This window comes from Ambystoma mexicanum, chromosome 9, assembly GCF_040938575.1.
Source record: "Ambystoma mexicanum isolate Mex_15411 chromosome 9, UKY_AmexF1_1, whole genome shotgun sequence".
Taxonomy (NCBI): Eukaryota; Metazoa; Chordata; class Amphibia; order Caudata; family Ambystomatidae; genus Ambystoma; species Ambystoma mexicanum.
The window spans coordinates 1,536,985,680-1,537,001,927 of record NC_090931.1 but is presented as its reverse complement, the minus strand read 5'-3'; the positions used below and the strand labels follow the sequence as shown (position 1 = coordinate 1,537,001,927).

At 44.6% G+C, this 16,248-nt stretch overlaps 1 protein-coding gene across 2 annotated transcripts in view; it reads right to left on the bottom strand.

Annotated features, from left to right (window-relative positions):
• Positions 1-10,485: 10,485 nt before the first annotated feature.
• Positions 10,486-16,248, bottom strand: part of LOC138489466 (zinc finger protein 436-like) — a 235,340-nt gene continuing 229,577 nt past the window's right edge. For both annotated transcript variants that reach the window (XM_069617194.1, XM_069617193.1), the window contains one exon: positions 10,486-14,002. In XM_069617194.1, coding sequence (XP_069473295.1) covers positions 12,978-14,002 — 1,025 coding nt within the window. In that variant the 3' untranslated portion in view covers positions 10,486-12,977. The remainder of the gene's footprint in view (positions 14,003-16,248) is intronic.

The window sequence follows — 16,248 nt, the reverse complement described above, 5'->3', positions numbered from 1 at the left end:
ATCGGCCGAAGGGGAGAATACTCTGATAGTTCTGTTGCTCAAAAATGATTCTATCCAGTTGACGGCATCTGTGGAAAAGTGGGCTGCCGAGTCAAGATGCTCGCAGAGGATCTTATGGTCAACCAAGTCGAAAGCAGCTGAGAGATCAAGTAGCAGCAGTAGTGCTGTCTGCCCTTTGTCTCTCAACTCATCGATCTGTGTTTTCAAGTCTAACAACGCAGTTTCCATCCCATGTAAAGGGCGGAATCCTGATTGTCTGACTACTAGGAGTTTGTGTAGCCCGAGGTAGTTTTGGATCTGCGAATAAGCAACTTTGTCCAGAATTTTAAGTAAAAAAGGTACAGTTGTGATGGGACAGTAATTTGTTGCAATAAGTGGGTCTAATGTTTGCTTCTTCAGCAGTGGGAGAACCCAGGATCTTTTGAGGGTAGCTGGGAAAGTGCCAGAGGCAAAGGAGGCGTTGATGAACTTGGATATGAAAGGATAAAGGTCTCTAGAGGCATCTTTTATGATATGTGCTGGGCAGACATCTCCTTTGCAAGTGGAAGGTTTCAGTGATAGGATGGTCTTTTCAACTTCTAGGATGGAAGTTTTAGTGAAAAGGAATCTGTTTTGATCAATGTTTTTTTTGTTCGGAAGGAGAGAGTTAGTTGGGTGTGGTAAGTTCAGAGCGTCTTTCTTATTTTTTATTTTGAGTTGTAAGGTATTTATTTTATTAGTTAGGGCTTGTTGGATCTCTGTTTGCATAACATTGTTTCCCACACTATTTGTATTTAGAAGTAAGGACTCGCAATAGGTTTATTAGAATAGGACCCTTTTATTTTGACAAGACACCACTAGGACTGCGTTATTATTATTTGATGCTCGTAGCTTGCACTCATCTGTAGATTTAGGATTAGATAGGCGTTTTTCAAACCCATTGAAGCTCAATAAACACCCTTTAACTGTGATCACTTGTGTCTGTCTTACTGTTTGATACCAGGCCTTCCTTACAGTTAGAACTGTATGATGGTGTCAAATGGCACACAGTGAAATGCTGATTCTGGTATTGCAGTGCCTGATGCACATTGGTTTCACCTCCTTTCTATGGCAGCATGCTACTTACATGCACCTACTGCATATGCCGCAAGACATGTCGCGACCCAAGAGGTAATTAATATGATGTTTTCTAGCTCAGGTATTTGTTTCTAATTTGTTCTGAATTCACGCCTATGCATGTTTATGTTAAAGGTATTTGTACCACACACCGTCACCACTCCTGTGGACCCCAGGCACTCTGGCGGATCTGAAAAGGAGGGTGTCAAGAGGGGGGGGAGAGGAGAAGGTTAGTAGGGTATATTGGGAATAGGAAAGTGATAGTAATGATGCCCTGTTGGCCACATCAGTTCGGATTGCACCGTTCGCTCAACTTGAGTGCGGTTTTCGATTGATGCCAGAATTCCCATGTGCTGTTGTGGCGGGTTATGTTTGCTGTTGCAATGTGGTGAAGTGCGTGCAGATTGCTGTGCAGAGAGGTGGTTGTGTGAGTTTCTGTATGCTGAAAGTTGAAATTTTAAAAAGGTACCGTTATTATGGTTTTCAGGTTTTTTTTGATTTCTTGCCACTTTGTTTTCGCTTTTCTGCACCCAACCTCTATGGTTATCCTGTGTGTTTGGTACTCTACTTTGGCCTCCTAGTTGGCAGGCATGCTGCGTAGTCGGAGCTCTCTTTTTTGTTGCCCCAGTGGCTTGTGTATATAGCTCATTTCCGCTACTTGCCCTGCCCTGCGGCAGCTGTAGCTTTGGTCACAGGACTTGTCCCATTCTGTTGGTTGTCCCCACCTATCCAAGTTCCCTTTAGTATTGGTGGCCAAACCCACCCCGGCTTTTATAATGGAGGGGCAGGTTAGGAATTATGGTTTCCTACAGGTGTATTCATGGTTTTGTTGTGGTCCTTTCTTCCTAGTTGATTCCTCCTGAATCTGGAGCAAAGAGCCAAGTTTTGAGTAGTTTTCTGAACTTCAAATGACCCCTCGTGTTGCGTATGTTTTTTGGTAGGTTATTCCAGGTTGAGGTTGCCAGGTGAGTGAAAGATGATCCTCAGACTTTTCTTTTGTTGTAAGGTTTTGGTACTAGGCGAATGTCGTTGCTTGATCCGAGTGATCTTGTCGGGTGGTAGATGGTTATTTTTTTCTTTAGGAACTCTGCTCCCTGGCCGTGGACTGCTCTGTGCATTATGCACATAGTTTTGAACTTTATTGTCTCTTTTATTGTCAGCCAGTGTAGCATTTTCAGCACTGGGGTAATATTTTCTCTTCGTGGCAGTCTGAGCAGGAGTCTTGCTGCAGCTTTCTGGATGCGCTGACGTTTTTTTAACAGTCGTTCTGGCATTCCTAGGTGTAGGCTGTTGGCATAGTTTTCTCTGGACATGAGTGCGATGATGGTGAGTGTTTTGTGGGTGAACGAGAGGAATGGTATGATCCTTTTTACTACGTTTAGCAGGAAGATTCATTTCTTGATTAGGACGTTTACTTGTGGTTCATGTGTTAGTTAATTGTCCATCAAGACTCCCAGGTTTTATACTATCGTTGATAGTGTCAGTGTTGTACCCAGTTCCGCTGGCCATGGGATGTAGTGGTTGTTTTCCTCGCTTTTAGCTATGATCATTATTTTAGTTTTGCCCAGGTAGAGTTTGAGGCTGTTTTTGTTCATCCAGCTCTAGAGCTCTTGTAGGCAGCTGTTCAGCGTTTTGTTTTCTTCCTGTGTAAATTGTATTTTGTAGATGATCTGAATGTCATCTGCATAGTTGTAGCATGTGAGGCAGTGCATTTTGATGAGTTTGATTAGTGGCATCAGGTATATATCGAAGAGCAATGGGGAGAAGGATGATCTCTGTAGTACTCTGCAGTTGGATTCCCTTGTAGTAGACATGAAAGGTTTGATGCAGACGGTTTCTGTCCTGTTTGTTAGCAAGGATTTAATCCATACTAGGGCTGCGTCAGTCATTTCTATTTCTTCTAATCTCCTGATGAGGATTTCATGGTTGACTGGGTCAAATGCTGCAGGGAGGTCCAGAAGGATTAGAGCTGTGCTTTTGTCTGGGTCTGCATTAGTCTTTAGATCGTCCCAGATTGAGAACAATGCTGTTTCCGTCCCCGTCATCGGTCCAAAGCCTACTGTTGCTTGGTCCAACTTTATGAATGCTTATGTTATTCTGTAGTCGTAGGTCTCGAGTAGTTCAGCTGGGTAGGGGATGTTGGAAATGGATCTGTAGTTAGAGAGGTATTCCACATTTCCTGCTGTGTCCTTGAGGAGTGGCTTGATGTATGCCGCTTTGAATGACTTCTGTACTTTCCCTGTTGAAAGTGATTGTTTGAAAAGGTTTCTGTAGTATTCCACGGGCGTGCCTTGTCCAATGATTGATTTGTGCATGTCTGGGGGGCATGGATCCATGGGGGAGCCTGCTTTCTTGCTGTTGCTTACCAGATTGACAAATGTCTCCGCTGATAATTGGGGGAAGCTTCAGAGTTTGTTCTGGTGATCCTTGGATGGCTGGGTGGGTCTCATGTTGTAGTCAATTGTTGTGCTTTGTATGATTTGTTGAGTGATGATTTTGTTTTTGAAGTGGTCTGCGAGGTCATTGCATAGCTTCAGTGAAAGGTGTCGGAGCGTTTTTGCAGCCAGGAGGGTTTCATATTTCGTGTATGATTTTAAGCAAATCCTTTTGGGTGTTAGTGGTTTTGGTGATTCTGTTGTCGTAGTATTTCTTTTTGGGTTTATGGATTTCCTTCTTGTACGAGTGGATTTGTCGCTGGAGTTGAAGTTTCTTCACCTGATCGTTTTTTCCTCCATTCTAATTCAAGTTTGCCGTTTTTTCCTTTTCCTGCGGCAGAGTAGCAGGGTAAACCATTTTGCTTTCGCTCTTTTGCTCTTTTGCATGATGGGGGTGAAAGGATTTTATTTGAGATCCCGTTGATCGTTCCAGCAATCCATTTATGAAGTAGTTCTGTTTTAATTTCGATGTCAGCTTCGTCCAGGGTAGTTGTCGGTAGCTTATTAATTTATAATTGTTCTGCTAGGTTGCTACCTCTGATGGCTCTCCAGTTTTTTTTCATGATGGTTTGCAGTATGTCTTTTTTGTACGTTGTCGTGGGCAGTGTGACCATGAATGGAATGACGAGGTGGTCGCTCCAGAGGATCTGTAGTGGTGGCGTCATGGCGATGAGATTTTGGAGGCAAAGATTGCGTTTAGTGCATGTCCCGCAGTGTGGGTTGCTCCTTTGTCTAGCTGATGTAGTTTCATTGTCTTCATTTCTTTGGCTAGTGATTTCTGTGAGTTAGCAGATTCTTCGTCAAACCAGATGTTAAAGTCTCTGAGGATTACCAGGTGTTCCTGCTCGATGGCTAGGTTGGTGATGGCTTCAGAGAATATGCTGGTGAAGCTTCAATCATAAGTTGATGGTCTGTATACCAGGACAAATTTGAGGTTTTTTGGGGGATTTGCTGTTAGGTGAAGGATCATGGATTCAAGGTTTTTGATGTTTAGTGATTCATCCGTTTTAATGTTGAGGTGTTCCTTGTATGCTATCACCAGTCCTCCTCCTCTTTTGTTTTTCCTGTTTATTTGTGAATACTTGAAGTTGTCCGGGATGCATTTATTCAAAGTGGTTTTGTAGTAGTAGTCTAGTACTTTAGTTGTCTAGCCATGTTTCGGTTATGAATAGGATGTCAATGCCACCTTCGCATAGCAGGTTGAAGATCTCTGTGGCATGTTTCGACATTGATCTGGTGTTGATGAGGTTGCAGTGGATCTTTTTGACGCGGTTTGATTTGTTTTTTAATCCTTGATTTGTCTTGTGGTTGTTCTTTTGGGATTCTTATTTGTTTAGGTGCCAATTTGGTGGGTGCTCCATGTATTCTGCTTCCTTGCAGAAGTGATCTGTTAGGTTGATTGTCGGGTTTATAATACATTCTTCTGCTTCTTCATCCTCTATGTTTTGCTGCGGTTGCTCGCAGTGCCCTTATGTTTTTGTGATGGAAGGGGTGAGGGCGTTGGTTTAATTCCTTCCTCTTCTTGGGTCGTCATCTCTCTTCCTGCGAGTTTCCGGTAGGTTCTCGTCATGCCTGGATGTATTAACGCTGTTGAGTTGTCGAGGCAGTGAGGTAGTTGTGAGATACGGTGTTAGATTTAGGGATTTATCTCTTCTTGTGATATTTGTTTTGTTGGCTTGGGTTGTTTTTGCCACGTGTTCTGCATTTGTGGCGGTTTCTGTTGGAGTCGAGCGTATATCCGGTTGGTTTGTTCCATTTTCTGTTTCTCTTTGGCGGCGTCCAGCTCTTTGACGGGGCAATTTAGCGTCTTTGGTGGTGTGGTAGCTCGGACTTTGGTTACAGGGCCTGTAGCCCGCCTGTAGGACGTTGTATGGTTTGAATGTTGTCCATTTTTGTCCTCTTTTGCTGTGTTGATGGGGTGTACTCTGTTGGCTTGTGACCTTGTAGGTTGTTTATGGTCCGGTGGTTAAGATGTTCTTGAGGGTTGCTCTTGTAGATTGGCCGGAGCGCCTGCGTAGGCTGAGTTGTAGGTGTTGTGGGGTTCCTGGTTTGGATGTTCTAGAGTGTGGGATGTATTGCTCAGGGTTTTTCAACGATGGTTGGACGGGTAGTGATTTATTTTTATTGTTCGGGACTTCTATCTTCCGATGGCTGCATGTCTAAGCAGGGCACGGTCCGATTCTAAGGGTTTTCAATCGGGAGCGCACACCGTTGTACTAACCAGCTCTTGAAATTCGACTGTGGGTTCACGTCTGACTGGGGTAAAGATACAGCTCTAAACCATTGCCTTATGTGGCTAGCTGGGTGTTCACGGAAGGTGGTGAGGTCCTGTGGTTAGGCAAATAGCATGCGATGGGGAACACACCTAGATTCGAGGTTCCTGTCTACTGGGATGGTTGCGAGGTCTCATGATACAATAGACACATAAGAGAGGTAAACCTAGCTTGGTATTCCTGTCCAGTGGTTGAAGGCCTAGGTTTCACAATAAATTGGCAGATAGGGGGAGCACACCTAGATTTGTTTTTTTGTAGATTGGTATAAAGGCCTACGTTTTATAATACTATATGCCGATATGGGTGAGACACACCCAGATTCGAGATTCCTGTATAGTGGGAGAGAGGCCTAGGTTTGCAATACAATTTGGGTAGGGCTATACCAGGAATACTCAGTAGTTGTGATTGAAAAACATATTCCATTATGGCACCAATACAAGCAATTGAGCAGCCCATTGGATGCTGCATTGTGAGGCCTGCATCATCATTGGGTAACTGGATCACGTGATCATGACTTCCAGAGCACGTCGAATCTCGGGGAGCTGTACGTTTTAATTTATAATACTAGCCATAGGGACAAGCAGTTGCAGTAAATGTGAGCCGCAGAAGGGAAATCCTACCTGAGCATGGTCCAGAGTCCTGCATGGCACTATTAATGCATAAGCGGCCATTTAAGACTTTGGGACCACATTGATGCATATCTAAGAGCAGGTTAAGTTTGGATCAGTTTGGCTATGAAGCAATATTGACCTTCACCCTGGAGTGTTGCAGGGGCAGCTTAATTCTAGCATATCAGGATAAGGAATGAACAAATTGGTGTATGCACCAGGAATGCTACTACCAAGTGCGAGACAGACATGGTATCAATAGTTGGACACTGACGCAAGAGATCCAGTTGAAAAACCTTTTTTTAAGCTTCAGGATGGGAGTAATGCCTAATTTGCTCTAAGGGGGGGGGGGACTTCCCTCAAGTGATGTAGCGAAGGCCAGTCTGTGTCTAAATGTCCAAAGTAAAATGCTGTCTGTGTCGCAACCTATTCTTGCCCTTACTTCTAATGCTAACAATGTGCTGGAATGCTCAAACTAAATAAGTGTTCCAAAATCATATGATTGTGTCATTCAAGAGCTTCTCCCACAACTCCCTTCCCCAAGTTCCAGACTCTCAGGGAGTAAAGTTTCATAAGGTTTCAGGATTCGCTTCACGTAAATGTCACAATACCTTAGTGGCTCACAGTTCTTGTTATGCGCAGCTTCACAATCCTCCGGTTTAATTTCCTCAGATGTATAAACAAAATGTCCAGCTAGTTTCTTAGGTTTCCTTTGTCCGAACTAGAAAGTAGCACTTTGCCTTTTCTCTTATATGTTCACAGAACTTTTTGACTCAGGATTTCCTTCCTCAAGTCTCAGCTCCTAGGTATTGCTATTGTAGTTATTCACCAACCTCTTCTGGGGTTCCATTCCCCACCTCTATGTTCCACTTTCAGGCTCGCCCTGGCGCAGTTGTCGGACTGCACGGTCCACCCATTACAGGTCGCGCAATCCCGGGGCTTCTAGCTCTGCCTCTTCCTTGTCAGTGCACTTAGTTTACTAGGTGTGGGTGTGTTTTACTTGCTCTGGCCCTTTAAAAGTGTTCCTTTCTTTTGCAAAGCCTTCTGTCGGCTTTCACTGTGTTTCTCGATTGTTAGCGCCACTTTGCTCGCACTTCAAACCTCACACAGCTCCCTTCTGGATGTCAATTTCCTTCTTTCAGTTCACTGAGACTTTCGACAACGTAATCTTCCTTATGTGACCACTCAGTAACTTTATATCACCCACGGTTCCATTTGTTTGTCTTGCTGCATACAGTACTTTTACTCTGAAGGCCTTGGCAATGGCTTTTCCATTTCCGTGCCTTCATTCAGATACTCTGTATTTCTTCGTTCCCAGTCAGAGTTATCCAATTGTCTCCCAATCTTTGAGGACTGCAATAATGGAGTTTCTTTCCTTCCGCTCACATTCGCTACATGGTATTTAGCCACGCATATCACATTATGAGTCTCCTTATGCTTCAGGCTCACCAGCAGTGATTTTGTTCAAGCTTTTACGGCTATCGGCTTCCAGAGCACTGCAGCGGTGGTCAGGGTCTCACCACCTGCCCCTCCAGCACTCCTGGCCATGGCAGGAGAACAAGCACACCCGGTTCACATAAGGTAAGGACGGCCCTTTCCACAGCCTTTCCATTTTCACCACACTGGCTTCCTGGAGACACGGCTCTCTCGCCTCTTCAGCCCAGAACCTCTGCTTTGCCACAGGCTAGCATGCTGCTCCGTCAGTCCCCTCCAGCTGGTTGTTTCTCCGCCTCCTTGCTACTCGCCTCCAGAATACCAGTTCTTTGCAAGTCAGGGATCACCTGCTGGAATTAGCCACGCAGCCTCCCTGTTGCTGTGTCTCCAACTGTTGCCACCCTCTGCACTGCTGAATGACCCACCTTTTATACACCTGCAGCAGATTAACAGGCTGCAGGTGTGAGATCAGTCTAGAGCCTGCCTGATCTTCCATTACCCAATTATCCGGACATGCCTGTCCTTTACCTGTGAGTGAGTTGGATCTTAAAGGGGCAGTGTGTCTTTTCTGATTCCCTTTAATGATCTGCAGGGGAAGTGTAGGATTGTGCATGGGGCTACGGTCACAATAGCCTACAAAGACAGAGGGGGTGTAAGGGAGGTCGGTTTCAGGAAAAAAGGAGGATATCATGTCTCGCCAGTCGGCCCTCCATTCCCGATACATGAAGACGCTCAACTCAGATGATCCTCCCTCGCCTGTCCACCCCCAGGGCTGGGATCCAAAAGCGATGGCCCTTCCCTGGCCATCTGAGCAGAGGATCTCTGGGGAGTAGGACTTGGAGTACCGCAAGGTTTCTCACACAAGTAAGTAGCATAAGAAAGTTAGAGTAAAGTGACTTACTTGCCGATTGCAATAATGAGGTATTTGGTCAAGTAAAAACAGATTTACACTCACTAGACTCATTTGACTTATTTCTAGATTCACTGTGTTAAACAATTTGATTGGATGTAGAGTCTGAAGCAACAGACCCGTAAGTAAGAGGTTTTTAAAAAATATCCATGGCACACTATGATATAGGCATTAAAAGAGAATGCAGCATTTGTTTTACTTGGCGTTGCCGGTATTTTACAGGGAACATTATGGCTGCTACGAGCCAGTGGTTAACACAAAACTAAATTGTGGGCCAAATAAGAGGGCCAGTTCTGTAAAGCTGTCGCAAGCATCCAGCTGCCAGGCTAAATTGAATGAAGATAAGGGCCTAGACTGTGGAGCCCTTAATGGTGCAGTAGACAAGCAATATCCTATGTGACAGGGAATAGATTGTGGCGCTTACAAAAGTGCAGCTATGCAGATGTTGTGGATGTAAATCCGCTCTTGGATTTTTTATTGAAAGGCGGCTCCAATTACAATGCTATTAGGGTTCTTGATGGTGTGCTAGAAACACAAATACAGCCCCTGAAGAAGTTCCTAGATCATTCCATTATGAAGGAATGAAACATGTAGGTCAATCTCAGAGAAAAACATATTTCTTGATTAAAGAGTTGGCGCTAATAGCAAAGTCGCTCAGGGTTAACGTGTGTTCAGTTTGCAGTCAATGTTTACTACGCACAGTAACACCTTAGTAGGACATTGCACTTTACAATGTTGGTACTGCAAATATGGCTTTTATTGATGTACTTATGTGGAATGTTGTATTGGATGTGTTCAAGCTATATGTGTTTATGATCATTTGTTTTTGTCTGGTAAAAGTGTCCGGGAGGAAAGGAATACAAAATAAACAACTGATTACTGAATATTATGCCATTATTGCGTTATGATCTAAAATATTTGTCCGCACTAGCAGCGTAGGAGGATTTTTGGTTTCATTGCAAGTTACCCGACCAGGGGCAACTTTCACACTGCTCAAACACATTTCCTGGTGTCTCGCATCTGTGTTAGTGAATGTAAGAACACCTCACTTTCTTTTAACTTTCCTGTGGTCAGTGCACCATTCCCAATTCTGTGGCTTTTAAGACACTGGAATGGGTTGCCTCTCTACTGATGTCATACAATAAGCAGGTTTATCCATGTTCATTAATTGGAGTTTTTTGTGCACCATCTGCATTTAATAATGCTTCATAGCCTTTACTAAGGACTAACACCATGACAGGTGCACTATCTATTTATGATGGGATTTCTGATGTTTGATGACACATAAGTGCTTGCCAGGTGCCATACATTTCTAGGGTTTCGCCCCTTTAATTATTATTTTTTAGTACTTTTAAGGATTGTCCGATGACTCTGAGGAAGAAATACCCACATTTGATCATGTCCTTTCAGTTGGATAAGTCTGTCCTCCCAACAAGTCCTCATCCTCTAAATCTTTTCCCAGGCTCAGATTGGAATCGGAAACCCTTCTACAGCCACCATAGGTCACACTGGGGCTCTGCGTCGCTTTGGTCAGCATGGTTGCTATCCATGACTCCGGATGTAACGTCCTAGTAGCATAGAGCTAGTCTTTGCCCTATGACCTCAGTTCTGCCAATTTCACCTGCATTCAGAGGCTGCGAAACCTCAGAACTGGCACAGGTTATGCACCCCCTGTTTGAGGGAGTTGTCCGACAGTCACCAGAGATAACAGAAAGGCAGGAGACGAAAAATGTCTTTCAGGGGTTTTATTTAACACACAACACAAAAGTTTCCTTCTAACAGGGGAAAAAAACAACAGAAACAATGTGGTAGGTCTCTTGTCGGGACTCTCTGGGTTCAGCACCTCGAGCTGCAGGCTTGCCACCCGGTCTTTGTAGGAGGGAGTGGTCTACAGGCCCAGCCCTATCTACTAGGGATCTACCCCTTCTCCACTAACCACACCCTGGATGCTTGAGGCCACACCTTTTCTTGGGTATTTCCTGTCCCTCCTCGGTCGTCCTCCTTAACCAAATAAATCCAAACTTCTCTTTCTCTATGATCTATTCCACCTGCCTTCCCACCCTCTTGCTCCTCACCCCTCTTGTTTGGTGTTACTCCGCAGGGACCAACATTTTGATTCGATACGCACGCCTGGGTATCCAGCTTTCACCAGTGACCAGGAGTTACCACTGGGGAATAAGGAGCTAGTACATCAAACTTCCACATAAAATGCAGACTTATATAATTGTGTCCATTATGTATGACACCCTAAGCTTTAAATGTCATGTAGAAGCGTCCTAAAGCTTATTTATAGATTGTGTGTTTGGGACAGAGTTAATGTCACATAGTTGCGTTTGTTCTGCATCACTTGACCTGGGGAGCCAAAAGTAGCTCCTGGCAGCTGTTGATGTCAAGCTAACCAGACTCTTCTAGGCTACAAGCAGAAGCTAAATAGCTCCCAGATCCCATCAATTTCGAACACTGCTCTAGGTGTGGGCTTTCCGGGATCCCGTACTCCATAACTAACCCAGTGATTAAGGCTTTCAGGATTCTCCTAGGCTCTTCGATGATAATGTATGGATCATGTAGGGATCAGACAGGAAAGAGGCAGAAGGATCGCTCCATACTTGCCCTTTTCCACTAGTGGCTGGGCTCCCTAACCCAGCCAGAACTTCTTCCTGCCTCCAAGGATTGCCTAGAGACTGACCTGGCCCGCCACAACCTCCCCCTCTGGCTGACTCTTTCGTTCCCCATACTCTGCCGCTTGGATTGTTCTTCAATAATGTCCAGGCCTCTATAGTAAATTGCCTTCTTTATCCTCCTGCTCGCTCGCATTCACATGATATGTCTTCCTCCTACCTCTTCCTCCCAACCCTCCTGAATATAATATTCTTCACTGTGATGTCCTTCACTCCAAAACTCCTTGTCCTTCGTGCTATCAGATGCATCTATTCTAAGGGCAGCTACTCCTTTGCTTCTGTAATGGTCTCCTCTATGCCCATCCCCATGCTACCACTGTGGCCTTCTATTATAATCGCCACCATCGTTCTACCACCTTGAGCTGTTCTCGTCGCTGTCAGCTCCTCCCTAAACATCTAGCACTGTTTCCATCACCACAACTTCATCTCTACCACTGTGAGCTGTTCTCATGGCTACCACACTCTCTCCAAGTAGAACCTCCTCAAACTCTTCCACTACCTACTCTTTGACCACATTCTCCTCAGCTGTTACCAGCACTGGTCTGTCAATACCACCACACGCACTTCTGATCTTCCCAACTTCTTCTCTCTTATGTTACCACCTCTCTCCACCTTGCCATCTACCACATTTTCCGGTACTCTGCAGTGTCCAGCCTTCTCTGAAACTGAGCCTCTTGCTCCTGATACCCACACTCATTAACTGGGGCTAGTTGGATTCCCTCCTCCCCCAGAGTGTGCTTTTAACTGACTGTCTGAACCTGTGAAGGCTGTGATGGTCCGAGTTCACTAAGTTCACCTGATTTGGGCTTAAGGGGTTATGCTTCTGCTTTCACAGCATGTGAATTAAATAATGGAAAACGATGGAGGGTAAGCATTCTACACTCTTCAGTCCACCGAATAATCTGTGTGCTTGGGGAAATTGTAATGTATTCTCGGCAGGGATTTCTCTACCGAGAGCCAATACATTTGTAATATGGTTTTCCCTCTTTTACACTCCCAAGTTGGACAGCCACAGGTCTAAAACATTGAAACCACGGGACAGCCTGAGTCATTGAAAGTCAATTTTATGTGGTGATACTTCCATGATGTTTCAAACTTAGTCTTTACAAAGTTATTGTGCATGCACGCAGCGTCCAGTGAAGGGAAATTTTTTACCTTCAAGGGAACAGCACTTTGATTTCTTCGGTGGAGGTCATTTTGCTAAGGGCTGCAGGCTCTCTAAATCCAGGAGGGGCTGTCTTAGACAGTGTGTCTGGCCTCTGCCAAGTGATGGGGACTGCAAGTGGGTACCCCAAGAATCCTCCCTCTTCCGCTCCTGGGTCCACTATCCAATGTCTCGCGGTGCCACATGGCCTCCTGAGACAATCTCCCTAGCAAAGCCAGGCATTGACCTTCATTACAGTATATTCAAATCTAATCACTTATTAAAGTACATAACACTTTCTGTGCATCCGTCGGGCTTCTCCTCTGTGTGGACCCTTAGCTGCCTGCTCAAAGATAAACATTCACTGAAGTGTTCTGTGCATTCATACGGCTCCTCCACATTATGAATCCTTTGATATAGGGTCAGATTTGACCTCTGACTGAGTCTGTTCTAACTCTGCACTCTTGTAAAGTCTTTTCCCTGTGTGAGATCGCTGATGATGTCTCAGGTTTGATCGCTGAGAAAAGTGCTTACCACATTCGGTGCACCCATAGGGCTTTTCCCCTGTATGGACCCTGCGATGCCTGCTCAGGGTTGAGGAGTCACTGAAGCTTCTCTTGCAGTCTAGGCATTCATAGGGCTTCTCCCCTGTATGGATTCTGCGATGACTGCGCATAGCTGAGGACTGACTAAACCTTTTATTGCAATCTGGGCATTCATAGGGCTTCTCCCCAGTATGGATTCTCTGATGATTGTGCATACCTGAGGAATGACTAAACCTTTTCTTGCACTCTGAGCATTCATAGGGTTTCTCCCCTGTGTGGACCCTGCGATGCTTGCATAGGGCTGCATTGTCACTGAAGCATTTCTTGCAATCTGGGCATTCATAGGGCTTCTCCCCGGTATGGATTCTCAGATGGCTGTAGAGAGCTGATCTCAGAGGGAAGCTTTTCTCGCATTCCGTGCACTGGTATGGTTGTTCCCCAGTATGGATCTTTTGATGGTTGGACAGATGCGTTCTTTGGGTAAATCTTTTCTCACACTGAGTAAACTGATATGAGCGTTCACCAGTATGTATCTTCTGGTGGCTGCGGAGAAACGACCTCTGAGCAAAGCTTTTCTCACAGTCCGTACACTGGTACGGTCGCTCCCCAGCATGGGTCCTCTGATGCTGGTACATATCTGAGCTTGTAGTGAAGGTTTTGTCACACTCAGAACAGTGATAGCATTCTTTGTTTGTGTGTAAACAATTGTGTGTGATGAAGCTGGACCGGTTAGTGAAGCACATGGCACAGATGCTGCAGGTAAACACTTTATCCTTCGTGTGGGTCCTCATATGTCTCAGGAGTTGGGAGCGATCAGTAAAGCTCTGGTCACAGTGCGTGCATCTGTTATAATTCTTGTGCAGGCTCATGGCTCCATTTTCTGTAAAAGAAGAAGACATTCCAAGAATTATTTTTTGTCATCATACCAACAAATAATGAATAGACCCCTAGTTTGTCATTTATTGCTCCTGTTTGCCTGTAATTCAATGGGTGATCCTGTGAAAGCCCACGGGCCATACTTTCATCAAAATAAAGCTGTAAAATGGAGGATAATTTACCCAATAAATGTAAGAAGACAAAACCCTTTTGAAATTTGTTCTGTTAGTAAATAAAAACACACCATTAATTTTGCAGTTATTAATTAATGTAATTATGGGCACACACACATGGAAAGTGTCAAGACTCTGCTTTATACTGGATCTCATTGTGGGAGGAGCATGGGAGACCTGGTGGGAACACCACTTTTATTATATGACATATGCTTTCTGCTCAAGCATTCAACAGAAAAAATAGGTTAATGCAAATCCACTATTAAACGACATGAAAAAGGAAAACAGAAAGATGGAATTGGAATGGAGGAAAGAATACAACCCACAGAAACAAACACTGTACCAGAAACAAATCCGTGCATACAAGAATGAAATTCAAAAGGCAAAGAAAAGACATTACGATGACAGAATCAACAATGCCACCAACACACAAAAGGAAATGTTTAGCATCATTAAAGAAATGAGAAACCCACCAGGCTGTGATAACACCCCAACCCCCTCAGAAAAACTATGCAACGACCTGGCAGATCACTTAAAAAAAAAAAAAAAATCAACGACATCCGTCAAACCATACAAAAGCGACCAACCAACCAACCACAACATACAACCCAGCGAACCCAACTCGGAACCACAACACAAACTCCAAAGCTTTCCTGAAATATCAGCAGAGGCAATCGCAATGCTGGTTAAACGAAGCAAGAAAGCGGGATCACCCATGGACCTATGTCCCCCAGACATCTACAAATCAATCCTCGCGCAAGGAACACCAGCAGAACACTACAGAAACCTTCTAAATCTATCACTATCAACAGGGACTGTACCAAAGATCTTCAAATCAGCATACATCAAGCCCCTCTTAAAAAACACAAGTGGTGACGTAGATGACCTTTCCAACTACAGGTCGATCTCTAACATCCCCTACCCAGCGAAACTTCTAGAAACCTACATATATAAACTAACCCAAGAACACGTAGAAAAACACCACCTGCTGGACCAAGCTCAAATCGGTTTCAGACCAGCGAGAGGAACGGAAACAGCACTACTTTCTATCTGGGACGACCTCAAAACTAACGCAGACTCGAACCCTACTTCTGGCCTTATTCTGACAGTTAGCCACTACACCCTGACCAAAAGACTAGAAAACATAACTACGCTGGACCAAATCATTCCTAACAGACAGAACAGAAACCGTATGGATAAAACCTTTCAAATCCACTCCACGAGTGAGCGATTGTGGAGTACCACAAGGATCCTCACTATCTCCACTATATTTCAACATCAACCAGACTCCGGACATCAGAATCTTCAAAAAATACAACATTACATGCTACAACTACACAGATGACACTCAGACCATATACAAAATCAAAGACACTGATGCCGACCATTCAACCCTTACCGACTGTCTAAAAGAAGTCACAACCTGGGAGTCCTAATGGAAAACAACCTAACCCTGGAGCCACAAATAAATGCAACAGTGAAGAAATGCTTTTTCCTCCTCCGGACGGCAAGAAGAATTCTACCTTTCCTCAGCTTCGTGCACAAAACACTCACTATCGACGCCCTAATCATGTCTAAAATAGACTATGCAAACAACCTCTACCTCGGATTACCTGAATACCTCCTGAAGAAAATGCAACGGATCTAAAATGCAGCAGCAAGACTACTCCTCAAACTATCCAGAAGAGATCGCATCACTCCAGCCCTAAAAACCCTATACTGGCTCCCAGTTAAACATCGCATCACCTTCAAAACAATGTGCATAACGCACAGGGCAATCAGTGGACAAGGAGCAGAATTCCTACAAAAGAAAATAACAGTCTACAAACCAACGAGACCCCTCCAATCGAGCAACGAAATCCGCCTGGAACTCAAACCATACCACAAGAAAAAACCTGGAGGCACCTCCTTCTACCACTTAGCCAGTGCACCTACCATTGGGAGCCTTCCACGGGTAAAGTAACACGCCCCCACTAGTGCAATTATTTGGACCCTGCAAGAACCAGAAGTGGGAAGAGAGAAAGAGAAAAGGTACTGAGGGTGAACGGGAAAGGGGCAAAGACTTTGCGATAGAAGT